Source organism: Callionymus lyra, chromosome 7 (genome assembly GCF_982586985.1).
Source record: "Callionymus lyra chromosome 7, fCalLyr1.hap1.1, whole genome shotgun sequence".
Classification (NCBI taxonomy): domain Eukaryota; kingdom Metazoa; phylum Chordata; class Actinopteri; order Syngnathiformes; family Callionymidae; genus Callionymus; species Callionymus lyra.
The window spans coordinates 7,369,139-7,387,624 of NC_141824.1; the positions used below are offsets into that span (position 1 = coordinate 7,369,139).

The 18,486-nt window shown below is 38.5% G+C and overlaps 1 protein-coding gene across 1 annotated transcript; it reads left to right on the forward strand.

Moving 5' to 3' along the window:
* Positions 1–587: 587 nt before the first annotated feature.
* Positions 588–18,035, forward strand: gap43 (growth associated protein 43). The gene is made up of 3 exons (XM_087794814.1): positions 588–843; positions 8,918–9,494; positions 16,869–18,035. Exons 1-3 carry the CDS (start codon positions 814–816, stop codon positions 16,940–16,942), a joined length of 681 nt encoding a protein of 226 aa, XP_087650940.1. The 5' UTR covers positions 588–813; the 3' UTR covers positions 16,943–18,035.
* The last annotated feature ends 451 nt before the right edge of the window (positions 18,036–18,486 follow it).

An 18,486-nucleotide genomic window follows, 5' to 3' on the forward strand; every position in this document is an offset into this window, starting at 1 on the left:
TGGGATGTTGGTGAGGGTGACGTGTCCTAAGAGCAAAAAAAAAAAAAAAAAAAATGTAACATGTAGCTGTGCCTGCATCCAAGTGTGGATCCTGGTGATCATCACACATCATCCCTGGCATGAAAAACAAAACAAAAACAAAAAAAAACAAAAAAACCACCCTTCATTCTGAGAAACATCTCACTGACTCCAGCAAAAATGTGATGGAAGGTGGTCCGGAATTGAAAGTGTGTCACTGGAGGGTCTGCTTTTAATTGAAGGCCTTTCATAAAGGTGGGGCAGCAGCGAGAGGAGGGGGGGAGGAAGAGGGGGATGAAAAAAAAAAGTGTTGATCTAAAATAGGTGGTGGTGACTGTAAAAAAAAGAGGGGGGAGGTGGAGGGGATGGTGGGGGGGTTGGGGGGGTCATCAATGTGACCAAGAAAGGGGAGGAGGAGAAGAAAGAAGAGGTTGAAGGGGTGGAGAAAAGGATGGAGAGAAAAGGGAGGGGTTTAAAGGGTGGGCTCGTAGTCATTGTCAGCCAGCGAGGAAGGAGGAGAGAGAGAGCGAGAGAGAGAGCGAGAGAGAGAGAGAGAGAGAGAGAGAGGTGCGTCCAGGCAAGAGCGACTGAAAACGAGTGTATCTGCAAACTGGGATGAGTAAATGCACTGGACGACCGAGCCGTTGATGCAGCCCGAGCGAGTGTGTGCGTGAACGAGAGCGAGTGAGTGCGAGAGAAGAAGTGAAAGGGAGAGGAGAACCAAAAAAAAAGAGAAGAAGAAGCCCAGAAGAAGAAGAAGAAGAAGAAAAAAGGGAGGATACCACATCTACAACTATGCTGTGCTGCATAAGGAGAACCAAACCGGTAACTCATTCATCTTTTAACTCCATCTTTTCATTAGAACTTTTAAAAAAAAAAAGAAAGATTGTTGGGGTGTTGGGGGGGATTGAGGGGTGATGTTGGGGGAGAGTGGTGGGCGAGGGGGGGGGGGCTCAGCATCTTCATCTCCATCCACCTGACACGCCTAGTTAATGTGATTATCCTGCATGAATGGACCTCACACTGTACTTGTAAGACCCCACCTGGACCAGCGGGGGCTCCCCCCTCCTGTCGACCAAACACTCTCGGCCGACTTTGAAAACTACACTTTTATCCGACAATTTAGAAGAAAGACAAAAAAAAATCTGGTGACAATCTTGACTTTGTGTGGAACCACTTGAAAGAGGCTCCAGAGAAAAGTCAAGGATGGGGGGGTGGGGGGGCGAGGGTGGGGTAGACCATCATGTCAGTGGCCTCGAGGGGCCACGATGGGAATAAACGGCTGTAAATAGACGATCAAAAAGCCCTTCAGTTTCCCCGAGTGCACGCTGTCGATGATGGAGTGAAGAGCGGCTCTTCAGGGCGGGATCCACTCCAATCACGTCGGACGACCAAAAGGTGTCGAGTCGTAGAAACTGCTGTTGGCGCTTCGAGAAAATATGATTTATCGTGACGGCCGAACAAAGGGGGGGACGATGCGGGTGAAGCACATGGCGGGTGAGGTTTTTTTTTGTGTTGCAAAAAAAAAAAAGAGGGAGTTATGAAAAGAAAAGGGGTATAGAGATGGAAGCGAGGGAGGATGGCGGTGAGAAAAAAAGGAAGCCGGCATGTTTCACGATGCAGCCATGTGGGTGAGGCACCGGCTTTTTTTCTTTTTTTTTCCCTCCTTCCTCCCTTCGCTCTGCGCCTGTGCGTGTCCCCACCTGAGCGAAGACACATCACTGACGACTTGGGCGTCTTGTTACCCGTCGTTCCCGATACATTACTGTATCCGGCGCTCGATCACCTTATTAAGTGGACGATCGCCAAATGAAATAAACCGTCGTTCCCCCCCCCCCGCCCCCCCACCACCATCCCTCTCTCTTTGGTCTTCTTCTGGAGTGGGTGGAGAGAGAGAAAGGGAAGGTCTTTGAGTTCAAAACTCTTCAATTTATATCATCACAAATCTCTTCATCTTTCAGTCTTAAAAACCCCCTTCTTTAAGAGCATCTCTTGCTTGTACTCCCCCCCTTCCCTCCCCACAACCCCCTCTATCCTCACCCTCGACACCCCCTGAGATCAGTGACGTTCGCCTTTTGTTCAAGCGGAGAAGCCGGTGTAATTGAATTAAAGACCGCTCCAGAGGATGTAACAACACCGGCATATGGCGGCTTATTAGCCGCAGCCGAAAGGTTCCTCTTCCGAAAGGCTTCCCGCCTGAACGACAGAAGAAGAAAAAAAAAAGCTGCAGACTTTGAAGACGGAAGCAGCTTCTTTTTTTTTTTTTTTTTAGCAAGTGTCGAGAGGCACCTGGGCTACACTCTCTCGCTCATCTGCAGGAGATAGCCTAGCTAAAAGGGTGTGGTGCGTCGCTCTGTCTGCCAGTGTGAGCGGGAGAGAGAGAGAGAGAGAGAGAGAGAGAGAGAGGGGGAAGGAATGAGTGGGAAGCTTCAGTGAGGAAAAAAGAGTGAAAGATGGCAGAAGGATGCAGAGAGCGACCACTTTCCACATGTAGGACGCTTACAAACACCCTTTTAAGACTCAGTTTAATCCATAAATTTCCAGGCAAACGGAGAGTCCGAGGATTGTGGTTTCATTGCGTTAAAGGCGGGAAAACAAGTCATGAAGACAGAAGATCCACCTGTTAGCATCGTTCAAACCACTCTCTGAAGTCCTCCTCAGATGAGACTCTTAACTGCACCAAAAAAAAAAAAAAAACAGGCCCTGAGAAGGTGCTCCTGTCACCGCGGGGTTGGGGGTGGGTTGGTGTGGACGGAGGTTATAGATCCATCGACTATTGACTCATGGGGTGTGGTTCTCGCAACACTCAAGGACGGACCCCCCACCCCCCCGACTGCAGCTCGCCTTAATAGACACATCCAGGGTGTCGGAACGCCGTCGTTTATTAACTTGAACGACAGACGAGAGGCGCCACGACTGACACTTTTTTTTTTGGATCTTGATAAAACCAGGCCCCGGCGCTTCTCGACACCAGTTGAACGCTCGAGGTGTTCGGGAACCGAGCGACTCTCGGTCTCATATTAACGGAGATTTAAGAGTTCGAGAGCGAGGAGGAGCGGCGCCGATGGTCGCTTATTCAAGAAAGCGAATGAATGAAGACGAAAATGGAGCGATACCTGCGAGGTGTTTTTTTTTTTATGAATGGAAACGTGTCGCACCGACCACAGGGGGGCGAACGTGACGCCAGTCAATCACCGGGCGGGCGAATCGCGTTTACGTTTCTGTTTAACAAGTATTTAAGCAGCATCACGAAACATTTCGACTTTTTAATTTCATACTCTTCAGCTAACGCTCCTGACTATGCAACGTTGAGGATCGTGTCCATGAAGATGCATCAACACTAGGGGGCGCCAAAAACAATAGTTCTATTCTAACTTATTGCTGCTTTATAATGTAAGTTCATAAGGATTAAAAAGAAAGGAAATAGATATATTTGGGTGTGTCTTGCTCAATGACCATATAAGGTCCACAGTTAAGTGCACCAGAGGTTTTTATACAGATAAAAAGCATAAAAATACTAGTTAAGGTTCAAACCTTTACTAATGCAAACACGGTTAAGACAAGTAAAACTCTCTAGCTAATGTTCTTGGCTATTTTCCCGAGTGCCCTGTCCAAATTGTCCGTGACCACATAACTTCTCTGACACTAGGGGGAGCCAGAAACAATATTTGCGATCTTACGTATTTCCGCTTTAATATTGAACGTTGTAAGGATTCTTTTAAAATACGTGCATATACTTGCATTGCTAAATGGCCATTTAGTGTTGATAAGTAAGTGCAACAAAGTTTTTTATACGAATAAAAAAAAAAGAAAAAATTGAAATGACGAAAGCGTCTTAAGTTTTTAAATTGTCACTAATGTAAATCACGACTGTGATCAAACCATCTAGCTAACGCTCTTGACTATTCAGTTATTCCTGAGTTCCTTGTCCGGATTATCAAAAACCAACAAACTGCACAAACACTAGGGGGAGCCAGAAACAATATTGACAATATTACATATTTTCGCTTTAAAATAATAATTAAAAAAAATGAGCACATAAATAGGTTATTACGTGTTGATAGATTATTTCAACAAAGGTTTTTATACAAATAAAAAAACTTAAAAATATAAATTGACAAAAGCACATTAAGCTAAACGTTTAAATCGTCACTAATGCAAATGACGACTTTGATAGAACCGTCTAGCTAACGTTCTTGCACTTTTCCTTAGTTCCCTTTTGGATTATCCATAACCAACAAACTGAACTAACACTAGGGGGAGCCAGAAACAATATTTACGATCTTACGTTTTTCCTCTTTAACATAAGAATTAAAATAAATAAAAAATAAAAAAGACACAAGTACGCTTTCACATTAGTGTGCCTTGCTAAATGGTCATTAGGTGTTGATAAATAAGTGCAACAAAGGTTTTTATACAAATAAAAAATCTTATGTTTAACGTTTAAACCGTCAATTATGCAGAAGACGACTGTGACCAAAGCATCAAGCTAACACTCTCGACTATGCAGTTTTTACCGAGTAGCTTGTCTGGACTATCAGTGAACATCAAACTGCACCAACACTAGGGGGAGCCAGAAACAATATTGACCATCTTTTGTATCGCTGCTTTATTGTTGAAGATCGTGCAACTAAAGAGTTTAAACAAGTAATAAGAAGTGAACGAAGTCGTTTAAGGCAACACTTAAACTCGCACTAATGCAGACCATGACGCTCCTCCTTCCTCGTGCGCTCATATTAGATCACTTGGCACTCTGTTGCTACTTTATTACATTTGCACTTACACACTCTAATCTCTCAAGTAAATGACATCTCGTCTCACTCTGGTCATGATGTCATAGTATCCCGAGACGCACTCCACACATCCGTCTGACTCATGGTAGTAATTCTATTAGAAACCCAGTTCTCCAGCCAAATTCTTGCCGAATGTAGCCATGAGCTCGGAGAACGGTTAAGCGGTGATTTATTTGAACTCACTTTTTTCGTTGCTACAGCATTTACCCGACGGTTCCGAGAGGACATTTTTGAGTCGATATATATTCAGGTGTCCTTTGGTTCTTTTTTTTTTTTTTAATCAAATGATGCAGGGAGGCCGAGGGCAGGATTTACACCTTCATCCCCGGGGAGAGGGCGAGCGAGTTAAAGGGTGGAGGAGGTGAACGTAAGCGAAGCAGCTGCAGCAATATTGTCCTGACACACTGACCCTGAAGATGACAGGTTGGTTCTGGACCCTCTGGCTCTTCAATCACGCCGGAGACAAGAGACGTGTCACTCGGGCAGATGTTCAAACACCATCCAGAGTTATTGGTTACATTTGAAAATCGTTCATTTTTACTTCGCTTTTATTTAATTTTTTGCCATTTTGTGACTCTGCATTTGTTTGACCGGCAGCTACGGATTATGTTTAATTAATTAAAATATGTTTTGCATATACTTTAACCCTTATTTTAAATACGTGAAAAGTAAAATTTCTGATTCAAAATTATGTCAAACATTGTGACCGCATGTATAGAAGTATATCATTGACAAACAAATATTGAATTGAATTTAAAGTTCGTTTTTTCCATTGAAATATGGTTTTATTTAAGCAATTCGTTTTTTAAAAGTAATATAATTCAATAATTTTAATTTAAATGTTATTATTTGTCGGTATTAATTCATTTTTAATTTTCAAAATGAATGGTTTTATTTTCTAATTCTAAAATTTTCATTTTTAAGCATTTATATATTATTTTTTGAATAAATCAATAAATACACTTGAATACTTTTTAAATGAATGCATTTGGTTTCACATAGAGTTTAGATATTCTAATTCTAATTATTTTGAAAAAGCATTTTCTAAATTCAATTTTTTTAAAATAATTTTTAATTCAATATAACAATTATAATAATTAATAATAATGATAAAATTAGTATAATTTTCCCACTAGACCATAAACCAAAAGAGAACCGATTTTAAGCCAATCACGTGACGCGCAGACCGTCACATGACGACGTAGAACCAATTTTAAATTGAATTTAAAACGCTACCAAATTAAAAATATTGAATTTAGAACATTTCTTTTTAAATTACTGGAATTGAAATATCAAACTGTATGTGTAAAAACATTTAAAAATATTAAATGTAACATTCCATATTCCGACGTCTCTGATATATATGCTCTCGTCCAGAATCCACATCACAGTAAAAACATCTGATTGCTGCGTCTGATTTATGAGTTTGCATTGGCTTCTACCCTCCGGGGTCAGCTGCGCCGCCAATCACAGCCGCACACACACACACACACACACACACACACTCTTTCATTGCACAGACCAGCAGACAGCGCCCGTGATGAGTTAGCACTCTGGTTGTCAAGGCAACCTTTGATGGTTGGGAGGGGTATGACAGTGAATGCTGAGGAGATCCAGGCGCTCGGTCTCCCTAGCAGCGAAGGCGAGCGTTGCCACGGGAAGAAGCTACTGTACCCTCCAGAATTGTGTTCACCTCATTATCTCGTGGACTGGATGCTGAAGGATTGTTGATAAGAGGAGAAGGAGAAGAAGAAGAAGAACTCCTGGCTGCCATCGCGAGGCTTGACTCGGGAATTCTTAGAGGATAATAAACGTCGAGAGTCATTTGTAGTGCAGCAAATCCCAGCGTGTCCGATTCATTATGTGAACGGAACCAACGGAACCGCCTCCTTAGACTGATCGTACGTAACAACATGTTACAGTCATTACACCCTTAATTCTAAACCCTTCGCTTATGTCTCACTGTTTGATCCTCATAGTCATACGTGTGGACATTTGACTGCGTTTATGCGGCTTTAAGGAACTGACAACCTTTTTATTAGTCATTCATTTCCTCTAATAAGTCAAATATTTTGTCCAAGATAAATTAATATATATATATATATATATATATATATATATATATATATATATATATATATATATATATATATATATTATTTTGAAATAAAAGGGCTTTTATACCTATTCTTTTTGGTTATTTCTATGATTTAATTGCATATAAAATAATACTATAAAGATTTTTGTCTTGGCCTGTTTCATGGTAATCGACCTAAAAAGAAATTAGGGGAAAAAAAAGTAGTAATGTTTTGATGTAGCTTCATGAAACAGTGTCATTATCTTCAGAGTCCACTAGATGGAAGTGATGTGTCGATGAAGCTTCATGAAACAGTGTCATTATCTTCAGAGTCCAATAGATGGTATTGATGTGTTGATGAAGCTTCATGAAACAGTGTCATTATCTTCAGAGTCCACTAGATGGTAGCGATGTGTTGATGAAGCTTCATGAAACAGTGTCATTATCTTCAGAGTCCACTAGATGGTAGTGATGTGTTGATGAAGCTTCATGAAACAATGTCATTATCTTCAGAGTCCACTAGATGGTAGCGATGTGTTGATGAAGCTTCATGAAACAGTGTCATTATCTTCAGAGTCCACTAGATGGTTGTGATGTGTTGATGAAGCTTCATGAAACAGTGTCATTATCTTCAGAGTCCACTAGATGGTAGTGATGTGTTGATGAAGCTTCATGAAACAGTGTCATTATCTTCAGAGTCCACTAGATGGTAGCGATGTATTGATGAAGCTTCATGAAACAGTGTCATTATCTTCAGAGTCCACTAGATGGTAGTGATGTGTTGATGAAGCTTCATGAAACGGTGTCAAAGAGAGAAAAAAAGAAAGAAGTTAGAAAAAAAATACTTCAATGTGTTAGTGAAACAAAATATTAAAAGAAACGTTAAGTAAGTAAGGAATTTACATTTATAGAGTGCTTTACCAGACCAGGGTCAAAAAGCGCTTAAACAATCAAAAAAATACTCAATAAAATATATACTTAAACCTGACCATGAATAGCTCTGAAAGTAAGAACCAGTGAAGAGTTTTAAGTCGGGGAAATGCGAGTTCTTCTAGAAGAGCAGGACAGAATCACAACATTATTAAAATAAACAAAAAGTATAACTTTATTCTGCATCTATATTTGTATATCACAAAAAACTATGAAAAAAACTATTATAAATTCTGTAATATTAAAAGAAAAATGGAGAAAATGGTATTTTATAGTTTCATTCTTTAATGAGGTAGTAAAACATCAAGAAAGAAAGTATATGACATTATAACAAATTAAGTGAAATTATTCATCGATTTTTACATATATCTATAGTAAAAATACGTCACAAAATAACTATGGAAGAATCATGTAAATATTCATATATATTAAAGTCATTTTTTTGTCTTCGAGAAACTTAATTAAAAACAGGTTCACAAGTCTTTAAAAAAAAATTAAAAGAAGAAATGAAGCGAAAAAAAGTTCTTTAAAGCGGTTTTAAAGTTTAACTCATTAGGGGGCCACATAAGTACAGTCTAGGGCCGCAATTACATTTTGTACATTTTCACTTTAAGCATTAATCTTATCGTTAAAAAAAAGTATTTCCATTTATCTTATACTAATGCTTTTTTTCATTGTCCCTTCTTTTGTTTTGCTTGACGGCCCCTAACAACGGTATAGTTAGATTGTGGCCCCTGAACAAACCCTTGGTTTAAAAGTTATTTCATTCATTTTCTTTGCCGTTTCATTCATTCTTTGATTTGATTTGATTTCTTTTCAGTAGATTAATAAGACTCATATCACGAGATTTGATGGACAGCTCGGATGCAGAGTGAAGGTAATATTGTCGCCTTTTAATACCTCTTTTATCCCCCCCTGTCCCTGTCAATCATCCTCTCCTGATGTTCTCAACGCCAGCTCTCGGTCAAAAGTTTCTCCTCCGATCTGCGTCTCAGTTTCCATCTTTTCTGGAGATCTTTTCTTTCTTGAAGGTCAAACAGGAAGTGAAGTTTTTGCAATTTCCTGTTTCGGATGTTGACGATGTGGTCGTGATTGACAGGTGGAGAAGAACGAGGATGCGGATCAGAAGATCGAGCAGGACGGCACCGCCAACAAGCCCGAGGACAAGGCCCACAAGGCCGCCACGAAAATACAGGCCAGCTTCCGCGGACACATAACTCGGAAAAAGATGAAAGACGGCGAGGAGGAGAAGGAGGAGAGTCCGGCCGCCGAGGAGGCCACGGAGGCCGGAGACCAGACGAAGAAGGCGGAGGAAGAGGAGTCGAAGGAGGAGGTCGCCGCCGAGGACGAGGTGAAGAAGGACGAGGAGACGAGCGAAGCCAAGAGCCCGGCGGCGGCGGAGAAGCCGGCCAACTCGCCCGCCGCTCCCCCGGCCACGTCTCCCGTAGCACCGGCCGTGCCCTCGGAGCCCAAGAAGGAGAAGGAGGCGGAAGCTGAGGAGGAGAAGCCCAAAGAGGTGGAGGCCCCAGCTGCATCAGCCAAGAGCCCCACCACGGCCCCGGCCGAGGAGAAGAAGAAGGAGGAGGAGAAGGAGGAGGAGGCCAGACAAGCCGACGTGCCTGCTGCTGTCAGCCCGACGGCCGAGAAGGAGGAGCCCAACCAAACGAAAGAAAAAGGTACGTTCCTCAGACGAGTCCGACTTTAGAGGCTTCGCTCTGGGCTCCTGAGTGAAGAGGAGGTCCAGAAGGATCTGGACCTCCAACTCGCTTTGGGCTCCTGAGCGAGTTGGAGGTCCAGAAGGATCTGGACCTCCAACTCGCTCTGGGCTCCTGAGCGAGGAGGAGGTCCAGAAGGATCTGGATCTCCAACTCGCTTTGGGCTCCTGAGCGAGGAGGAGGTCCAGAAGGATCTGGACCTCCAACTCGCTCTGGGCTCCTGAGCGAGGAGGAGGTCCAGAAGGATCTGGACCTCCAACTCGCTCTGGGCTCCTGAGCGAGGAGGAGGTCCAGAAGGATCTGGAGGTGGTTGACACAAGGCCACTGTTCACCGGTTAACAACATGATTTCAGTTCCATTTACGGAAGTTCATCTGAGCCTTCGGGATATTGAACGTTGAATTTAACATTAACTTCAAATATTCAAATATTTTGTAAGTTTTTCAAGCTTTAAATGATAAAAAAATCGTTTTAAATAATTGAATTCAATCTTTACTATATTAAAAAGGTTGGATTATTATTATCATAAATTATTAAATATATTTTGTTTTACACATGAGTGTAAATATAAGTTCAATATTGTAATTCCAATTATGATTAAATGACATTTCAAAATTCAACATTTTTTTATTTGTAGCTTTTTAAATTCAATATAAAAACGTTTGTAACCTTGTTCCAAAATAATATTTTACAATATTAATTTAGTTTATTTATTATTTATTATTAGAGTTTGAATATACAACTCTATGCACACAAAAAACTACATTTGGAAAATATTCCATTTTTTTTTTAGAATATGCTGTTTTATTTTACTGTTTATAATTGAATATAATGATTTGTATATTCAAAAGGTTGAATTATTATTATTTATTTTTTTGATAATTTAATTTTAACACCTTTGAATGTTTTTTCAATGAAGGCACAGACACAGAGTTTGATATTCCTAATTCAATTATTTTTTTTAATATTATTACATGTTTTTAATTCAAAGACTATTTCATCAAACTTTGAGCCAATCGTGCGACTTACAGATGATCATGTGACCGATCTGATGCGTTCGAGACCATCAACCAACACTTTTATATTGAATTCAAAAGGTCACGATTTTAACATTCCGGGTTAAAAAAATTATATTTTCGAATGATCGGAATTAGAATATCAAACTTCATGTGTAAAAAAATAAAAAATATATATTTTGTATTCAATCATTTAAAGAAGAAAAGAACAAAAAAATTCAACCTTTTAATAAACAAATTATTGAATTAAATTGTTAAAAAAAAGCTCAATGACGACCATGGATTTAGTTGCAGAAGGTTCGTCGAGTCGTCGTCGTGAGACTTGTTAATATTTTAAGATGATTTCATAAGAATTTGATGAGACTCTGCTTCCATCTCATCACAGCTGCCGACAAAGACTATTAGTTGATTCCTCCGCGACGCTCACATGAAAGGAAACATGTTGATATCTCCGATGACATGAGACACGTTTGTTCGAGCAGATCATCAACAGCACGAACAATACAATCATCACCGATTGATGCGAAGGAACAACCGCTTTTAAATAACCATGTTTCCCAAAGAACACAAGTGTATAATTATACTTACATCCACATATGAACGTAGTAATATCACAATTTATCACCACTTCTAGTCCTTCAATATGAGAGGAAATATTAATATTGTCAGGTCACGACTTAGAAAACTAGTTGATTTCTCTCTTTATGTTTGATTTATTTATTTAAGAAACCGTCTACAATAACAAAAGCTCTTTAAACTTTTCATATCCAGTGTTCAAAAGCTGTTCCGCTTTGGTCAAAACTAAACATTTGCCATTGCTCAAAAAAACACACAGAACGCACCCCAAAAAAAGTCAAAAGCAAGATGGCTGCCGAAGAAAACATAGTGAAGGAATATTATCCGATTTCTTGTAAAATAATAATAATAATAAAAAGTTTAAATAATGCAATAGAAACATCATTTAAATCATCAAATAAAAATAAAAACAATAATAAATAAAAATAACAAATAATAAAAGGTCAACTCGACTGTAAAAAGAAAGATTGATGTAATAATATGAATTTAATTTAATTATTTTATTATTATGTGTGTCTGTTTGGAGAAAAAAAAATGTAGTTTTTGTTTTTGCCTACAAAAGTAATAGCAATACCTGATAAAAATGTTTGAAGTATTTTTAGGGTTATGAATGAATGTTTCTCTGATCTAAAGTCACGCTTTTATTCTATATATTTTAATTGTTTATTCATGTATGTGTCAAAGTACAGATTGGAATCCAGTAGGATCTGGAATCCTACTAATACAGATTGGAATCTTACTACTGAACTGGGATCTGAATATTGGAATTCCAATCTGTCCAAGAACAAATATGAATTCTACCAGGACAATCTCCACTTCTAACCCTTCAGTAGCAGTTTGTACTGGTACAGATAGGAATTCATGCATGAGGTCAAAATAATACTATAAAACTCACCATTTAGAAATGTTTCAAATGACTAACTAACAGTTGTATTACTTGTTTTACTCTATAACTTGTAAAAGATCTTTTAAAAGTCATTTTTCTCCCTTTTTCTTTGTCCGTTATATGGGTATTGTTTTTTCACTGTGTTTTAATATCATAATTATTAAATGGAATGTATATCAAATTAATTATTACTTATTTTTGTATTTTATTTTAAATTTTAAAACATATGTAATTTCCTATTTTATTTTTCTTCAGAGTCTTTAAAAAATAAAAATATAAAAAATAAAATAATACTCAATTAAATTAAGACAGAAGCTAATTTTAATGTACTTTTATTATTTACTAGTATGAGTACAGATTGGAATTCTATCTTTACTAGTAGGATTCCAGATCCTACTGGATTCCAATCTGTACTGTGACATATATATATATATATATATATATATATATATATATATATATATATATATATATATATATATTAAAAAATGTTTTATTATAAAAAAAAACTTTACTTAAGTTGTACTAAGACAATAAAATGGTTCCAGGATACCTAACATCCTCAATCATTACATTATTTTCTTCTAAAAACTGATTATTTCAAGTATTGTTGGATACCAACCTGGTGTGAGGATCCTCCGCCTCAGACTGATGGAGCAGCTCCGTCTGACTGGTGGGGGCGTGAGGTGAAACATATACACCAGAGAAGTACAAGCAGAAAGTAGGTCAGGGAAGCAGCGCCGACTACGTTGTCATAGTTACCACCTTCCCCGGGATGGAACCTGGCGGCAGAAAACAGGTGATTGAAATGAATGATTAATGATGGTCACGATCATCAGCGGCTCTGATAGGTACTTTAATACAGATTATTATTATTTGTCCATCATTATTGGATACTTAGTTAATTAATTATGTCTCAAATGGTTGAGAATAAAGTGATACATTTTATATTATAAAAATAATCATTCATTATTTAATTATTTAATTATTAGGATTTAAAGGGAAATAATACTAATGTAACAAAGAATAAATAATTTCAGCAAACAAACAATAAAAGATGTCAGTTTTCTTTCGACCATTCTTTTTATGATCGACTATATATTTAATATTACAAAACATCGAACAGAATGTCCAATAAATCTATTTTTAAAAGAAGCACTTTAATCAATAAATTCAATTAACATTGTTTATTAGGACTGTTTAGAGCGGGCGATTATAATTAGTCGGGGCCACATTATATAGTGTGATTATGCAGTTAACCCGGGGCTGTTAAGCCTAAAGAAGTAACAAATAAAGAATTAGAAAATGGGAAAACCAACGAAAAATTATATTTGTATAAAATAATAAAATTGGCTTCTGTCTTAATTTGATTGTATAATATTTCCTTTTTTATATTTTTAATTTTTAAAGACTCTGAAGAAAACAAAAAGGATAGGAAGACCTTCATTTAAAATAATCTTAGATTTTCTTTTATTTATCTTATCTTTAGGATCCCCCTAAATAATAATAATAGAATAATTTCTTAAACAAAGAGCTCCAACAAGTGTTCAATAGTAATACAACGTTTTTAAAAGGAATCATTTGTTTGATTGGAATAAAAAACATTTGAATTAGTTTTAATTTGACCACATGAGGGCCACATAAACGAAACTGGAGCAAGTTTCTATTGAAAGGGAAGTCTGGGTCTCTTTGCTCCGACCGCTGCCCCCTCGATCTTACCTTTGGACAAGTGGCAGATTCATATTTTATTAATGGAAGAGACGAGAAATCTGTCTCTAATCTTATTCATTTAAGTTTCACGACTTATGGATCGTTTTCTTTTACATACTAATGTTTTTTTTCTTTTACTGTAACTTGAATATGATTCTCTTGTCACTAATTTACAGTAAAAAAAAAAAGTTGGACGAGTTGATTGGTTACATTTTTTGCATATTGAAAACGTGTTCATTTGAGGATAAAACAGAGGTTCTCATCAAAGTGAATGTCGGAGCAGCAACCTTGAAATAGGTCGCGTTATGATCCCTCGTCTTTCATCTTCGCTTCTTTGAAAATGTCTGCTGAATTCTAAATAAACTGGGACTCTTGGAAGAGTTGCCCTCTGAGAAAAGATAAAATAGGAATTCAATTTAATGTTGTTTCATAGTTTTATTTAGTGCTTTTATAGGGAACTTTTTCACACTTACATTATTTTTACTTAACATAATCAAACTTTAGATCATCGTATCTTAGGCAAAGAAACAACTTATACAACAATATGAAAATGGGATTTATAGGGTAAAGCAGTCCAAGATAAAACAAATAAAAAGGTAGAAACCACAAATGATGGCAACTTATTGGTATATTTCCAATTAAAATCAGGCTCCTGATGGTTTTTATTTGATTGTTTATTGAACTTATTTTGAATAAATCCATGTTTTTATTTTTGAAATGAAACCGTATGGATTAGGGTCGACGACCTTGAAACAACTGTAAATGTAAATCAATCAACTTTATTTATAAAGCACTTTAAAAACAACAACAGTCGATACAAAGTGCTGTACAGTGACATGAAAGTGCTAAGAAAGCAGAGTTAAAACACACAAACACTAAAAACTGCTTCAAATCTCATGCTGTGTTAAAAGCCAGAGAAGAAAAGTGTGTTTTGAGACGAGATTTATAAATGGACAGTGAGGTTTCTTAAAATCTCACATTAATTGTTGCGACTAGGCCCTTTAGATCAAATGTGGCGCGGCTCGGGGGCCAATCTGGGTCCTCACATCATTTTGTGTGGCCCGCCGGATGGTTTTTCTCACAATCAAAGTAGTGTTTACGTTAATATCTTGTCCTAAAAAGATGCCTGTGTTTAAGATAAGACAAGGATCAGAGATGAGCTCAACAATCATTCAGAGGCTTCTAATAAAAGTCATGTGGAATGTAATGTAGGACAGACACAGAGATGATGTAGCCTTCCAGAATTAAAATCCTAAATCATTCTTCTTGTTCAATAAACATGTTTCTCGGGCCCCTCGTGTAGAAATCTTCCCCCCTTGACTGTTATTCAAAGTTTCACTTGCATTATTCATGATGAAAGTCGTCTGATTTATTGATGCTGGAAAGTGGGTGACATCATTGTTTTTGCAGACGAACTTGACAACAGCGGGAAAAGGAATAAAGTTCTTGCCGATCGTTGTAACGCGTTTACCTGTGGATTCACGGATGACTCATCATCTGTTGACACTCAGACAGATTGACCGTCGTCGCTCTACAGCTCCCTCTTCCCCACTATAGACACACTTTAGAGCCACATCAATCTCCAGAGTAATGATGTCATCCTTCGATCCGCTCGGCCGCGAAGCGAGAGTGAGATCATCTGCCGAGGGGTGACATCATCTGCCTCGGCAACCAGGAATCATGGGATGGGAGGAGGAAAAAGTTTCTTTATTCCCAGAGATGATTTCATCCCTGAGATCCTAAACAGCAGTTTCACCATCGCGGCTACATTTCCAGCAACGTTGTCCATCTTTTCTAAACCACCGCTGGATGTTTTTTCTTTTTTACTTTTTCTGCTTTGCTCTATTCTCCGCGGACGTCACGCTCGATTCGATCTGACAGGCCAAGACGCTGCTGTTAGTCTTGGGATGTCAGTTCGAATGCTTCATAGGCCCATTAGGAGCACTCTCTTGCTTTATTATTCAAACAGCCGACGTGTGGATTTGAAACAGCCGGTTGTTTATTTCGACCGACACGCTGTGATGTTAAGATTAAAACACTAATGTAGAAGTACATTGACTCTTTCGGATTCATTTTTATCCTCCAATTATTTCTGGGGAGTTGTTGAAGATGAAAGGACCTCAGGCGGTAAAGGATTCAACACATCCTAGGTGATGTCCTTGAAGTTTCTAGGAACATTTATTAAAAGTAAGCATCGTTTTACTTGTATTTTTTGCGATAATCTGGAATCAGCAGCTTCGGCAGGGAGGTCCAGATGTTCCTTTTCTTGGGGGGAACCAAGGCTTTCTCAAGCCAACTGATAGACACACGCTAATTTTTCAGAGTTTAGGAAACATTTCAACCTCTAGTTTTCTCAAAAATCAACAACAATAATCCAGTGTTTTTTTTGTATAAACTCTGGTTTTACTTCAGACAAACTACTACAACAAATATCAGTCAAAATGTTGGTATGCTACGAAGCAGCACCGTGCCTAATGCCCCCTTTTAATCCTGTGATCCTTACGCATGAAAATAGACCCGTTCTTCGGTGTTAATATTTGTAATCTTAATCCGTTGCGTTCTATGGTCCGAAAAATACGGTGGTCTGTGAATCAAAGTGGTTCAAAGATGAGTCAACTGGACAGTGTAGCGTTCTAGGCAGATGGTTCACCTCCTATCTGAGAAGTTTCTTCAGTTCCAAATGAGCTGGGGCACCTTCGAACCCCTTCGATAACCATGACCTGGATGAAGGAGAGTCCTTCCTCATTGGGCCGGTTGTCCTAGGTCTCACTCAATGTCTCCTACCGGTTGAACATGCCCTGATCACCACTCCAGCGAGGCAACCAGGCGAATACCAAATCCCAATTCCAATCCCAATCAGATACCAAATCCTTTAAACATGGAGGGGCACTAGCTCTCTAGGTGGTCCTGCTTCTCATCCTATCTCTAAGGAAGGGAGACCATCCTGAGAAACGTATATGGGCCACCTTCACCCACGATCTTGTTCTTTCGATCAACCTTCTATCGACCGTTCCTATGTCCCTAACCTAAGAAATAAGGGCAGGGAGGTAGATCGACTTGGTATATTTATTCGGATAAATGAAAGTTCCGAAATAACTAATTTTGTTTCTCCTCTTTTACCCTCCAATCCCTTCTGTGTCTCCTTCAGATGCTGCAGAGGAGTCTAAACCAGTGGAAGAAACCCCAGCAGACGCCGAGGCTGCCGAATCCAAGGACGAATAAAGACAAAGTTCAACCTGAATCCGAATTAAGAGTATGAATAATAACAGAAGAAAAAAAAACAACAAAATTCTACACAAGGTTGCTCTTTGCCATCCCAATGTGAAGGGAGTCTGTTTTTCTTTGTTTGTCATTTTTTGTGTGGCAATGATTTTCTCATGTCGGGGGGGAGTTTCCAGCGTGAAGTTTTTTGGCTCAAGCTTATACGAAACGATTGTGACCTCGAAGACGACGCGAACGCTCTGACGTTAAACAGCTTTATTATTTATTGTCACCGAACTCGACGGTGGCGCGAACACTTCCGACTGGATCGTGACACATTGAACGCGCACTGTAAATGCATCTTAACCCTATTCTTGCATTGAAAGGCACCTCCTTTAAACCCCAGTTTACAAACTAGGTCAGTAACTCTTAGAATGGACACTTAACCAGCTGGTTTTGAATGCAGCACTCGTTTTCAACAATGAATTGTATTTAAAAAAAACACAGCAAACACGTAGAATGCCGCTATATAATAGAATGTAAAATTGAATGTGTGACATCTCCAGTTCGGCAGCTGTATCATCCATCCAAAAAGGCTACACTTAGATATCTACCTTTTTCCATTCGAGTCTCTCTGTTTACTCACAATTACAGTGACGGACCTGTTGCCATATTATGATCATAGTATTAATTATAGAAATCTGCTATAGAATTTATGTAACTGGACAAAAGACGTCCTGCCACGCAAACATGAGAACAGCAGCATGAACCATTGAACCAGATGCATGATGGGAACTCTCCCACACAGAGGAACTTTTTCCGCAGTCACAAATACTTAAGAGGTGTGGCGGCTTCTTTTTGATGTCTTTGGTGTTGTTATGGCAGTTTATATGAATTGGGGATATGAAGAAGAAGAAGAAAAAAAAATACTCTTGCACAAATGTAAACCGAACATGCAAACAAACAAGTGAAAAAAAAAAAAAAAGAATTTCCTATGTTTCAGTGAGTGCAATGTCCAGTTTCAACCTATCAAGGAATTCAAACTTGTGAGAAAAAAATAAAAATGGTTTCAATGTCTGTTTTCAAAATAAAGCAAATGTGCCAATTACCATCATTAACTGTTGAGTCTTTTTCCAACAACAGATATATTGGGTTTAAAATTGAAGCTCTAAAAAACACTACGCAAGCATGTCTGAGCCATCTTTGAAACCATCGTCCCTATATTGACTTCATAGATTGATGGAGCGCGAATTTCATTATCTTACAATACGACACACAGAAGCCTCGATGTTATCAGGAAATGGACCGTTGACGGATAAAAAGTGTAATTTCCTGTTTGTTCAGCCTCCAGTTTCAAAGTCAGCCATAATAATCTAACCATTCGTGTAGTTCTGAAACAATGAAGTAACATCTATATCTTATATATCTATACTAGTGATGGGTTGAATCATGATTCGGTGTCATAACTTTGAAAGGCCACCAGATGGTGCTCTCTGCATTATAATATTTGGCTTTGATCTACAAACTCAATCAAACCTGGCATCCATTTTTTTAATCTGAGAGCG

Bases quoted from the DNA above. Each gene is read 5' to 3' on its own strand.
- gap43 (XM_087794814.1), top strand. From the start codon at position 814: ATGCTGTGCTGCATAAGGAGAACCAAACCG. The intron at 844-8,917 runs GTAACTCATTCA...CGTGATTGACAG, and splicing joins GCATAAGGAGAACCAAACCG to GTGGAGAAGAACGAGGATGC. The intron at 9,495-16,868 runs GTACGTTCCTCA...TGTCTCCTTCAG, and splicing joins CAACCAAACGAAAGAAAAAG to ATGCTGCAGAGGAGTCTAAA.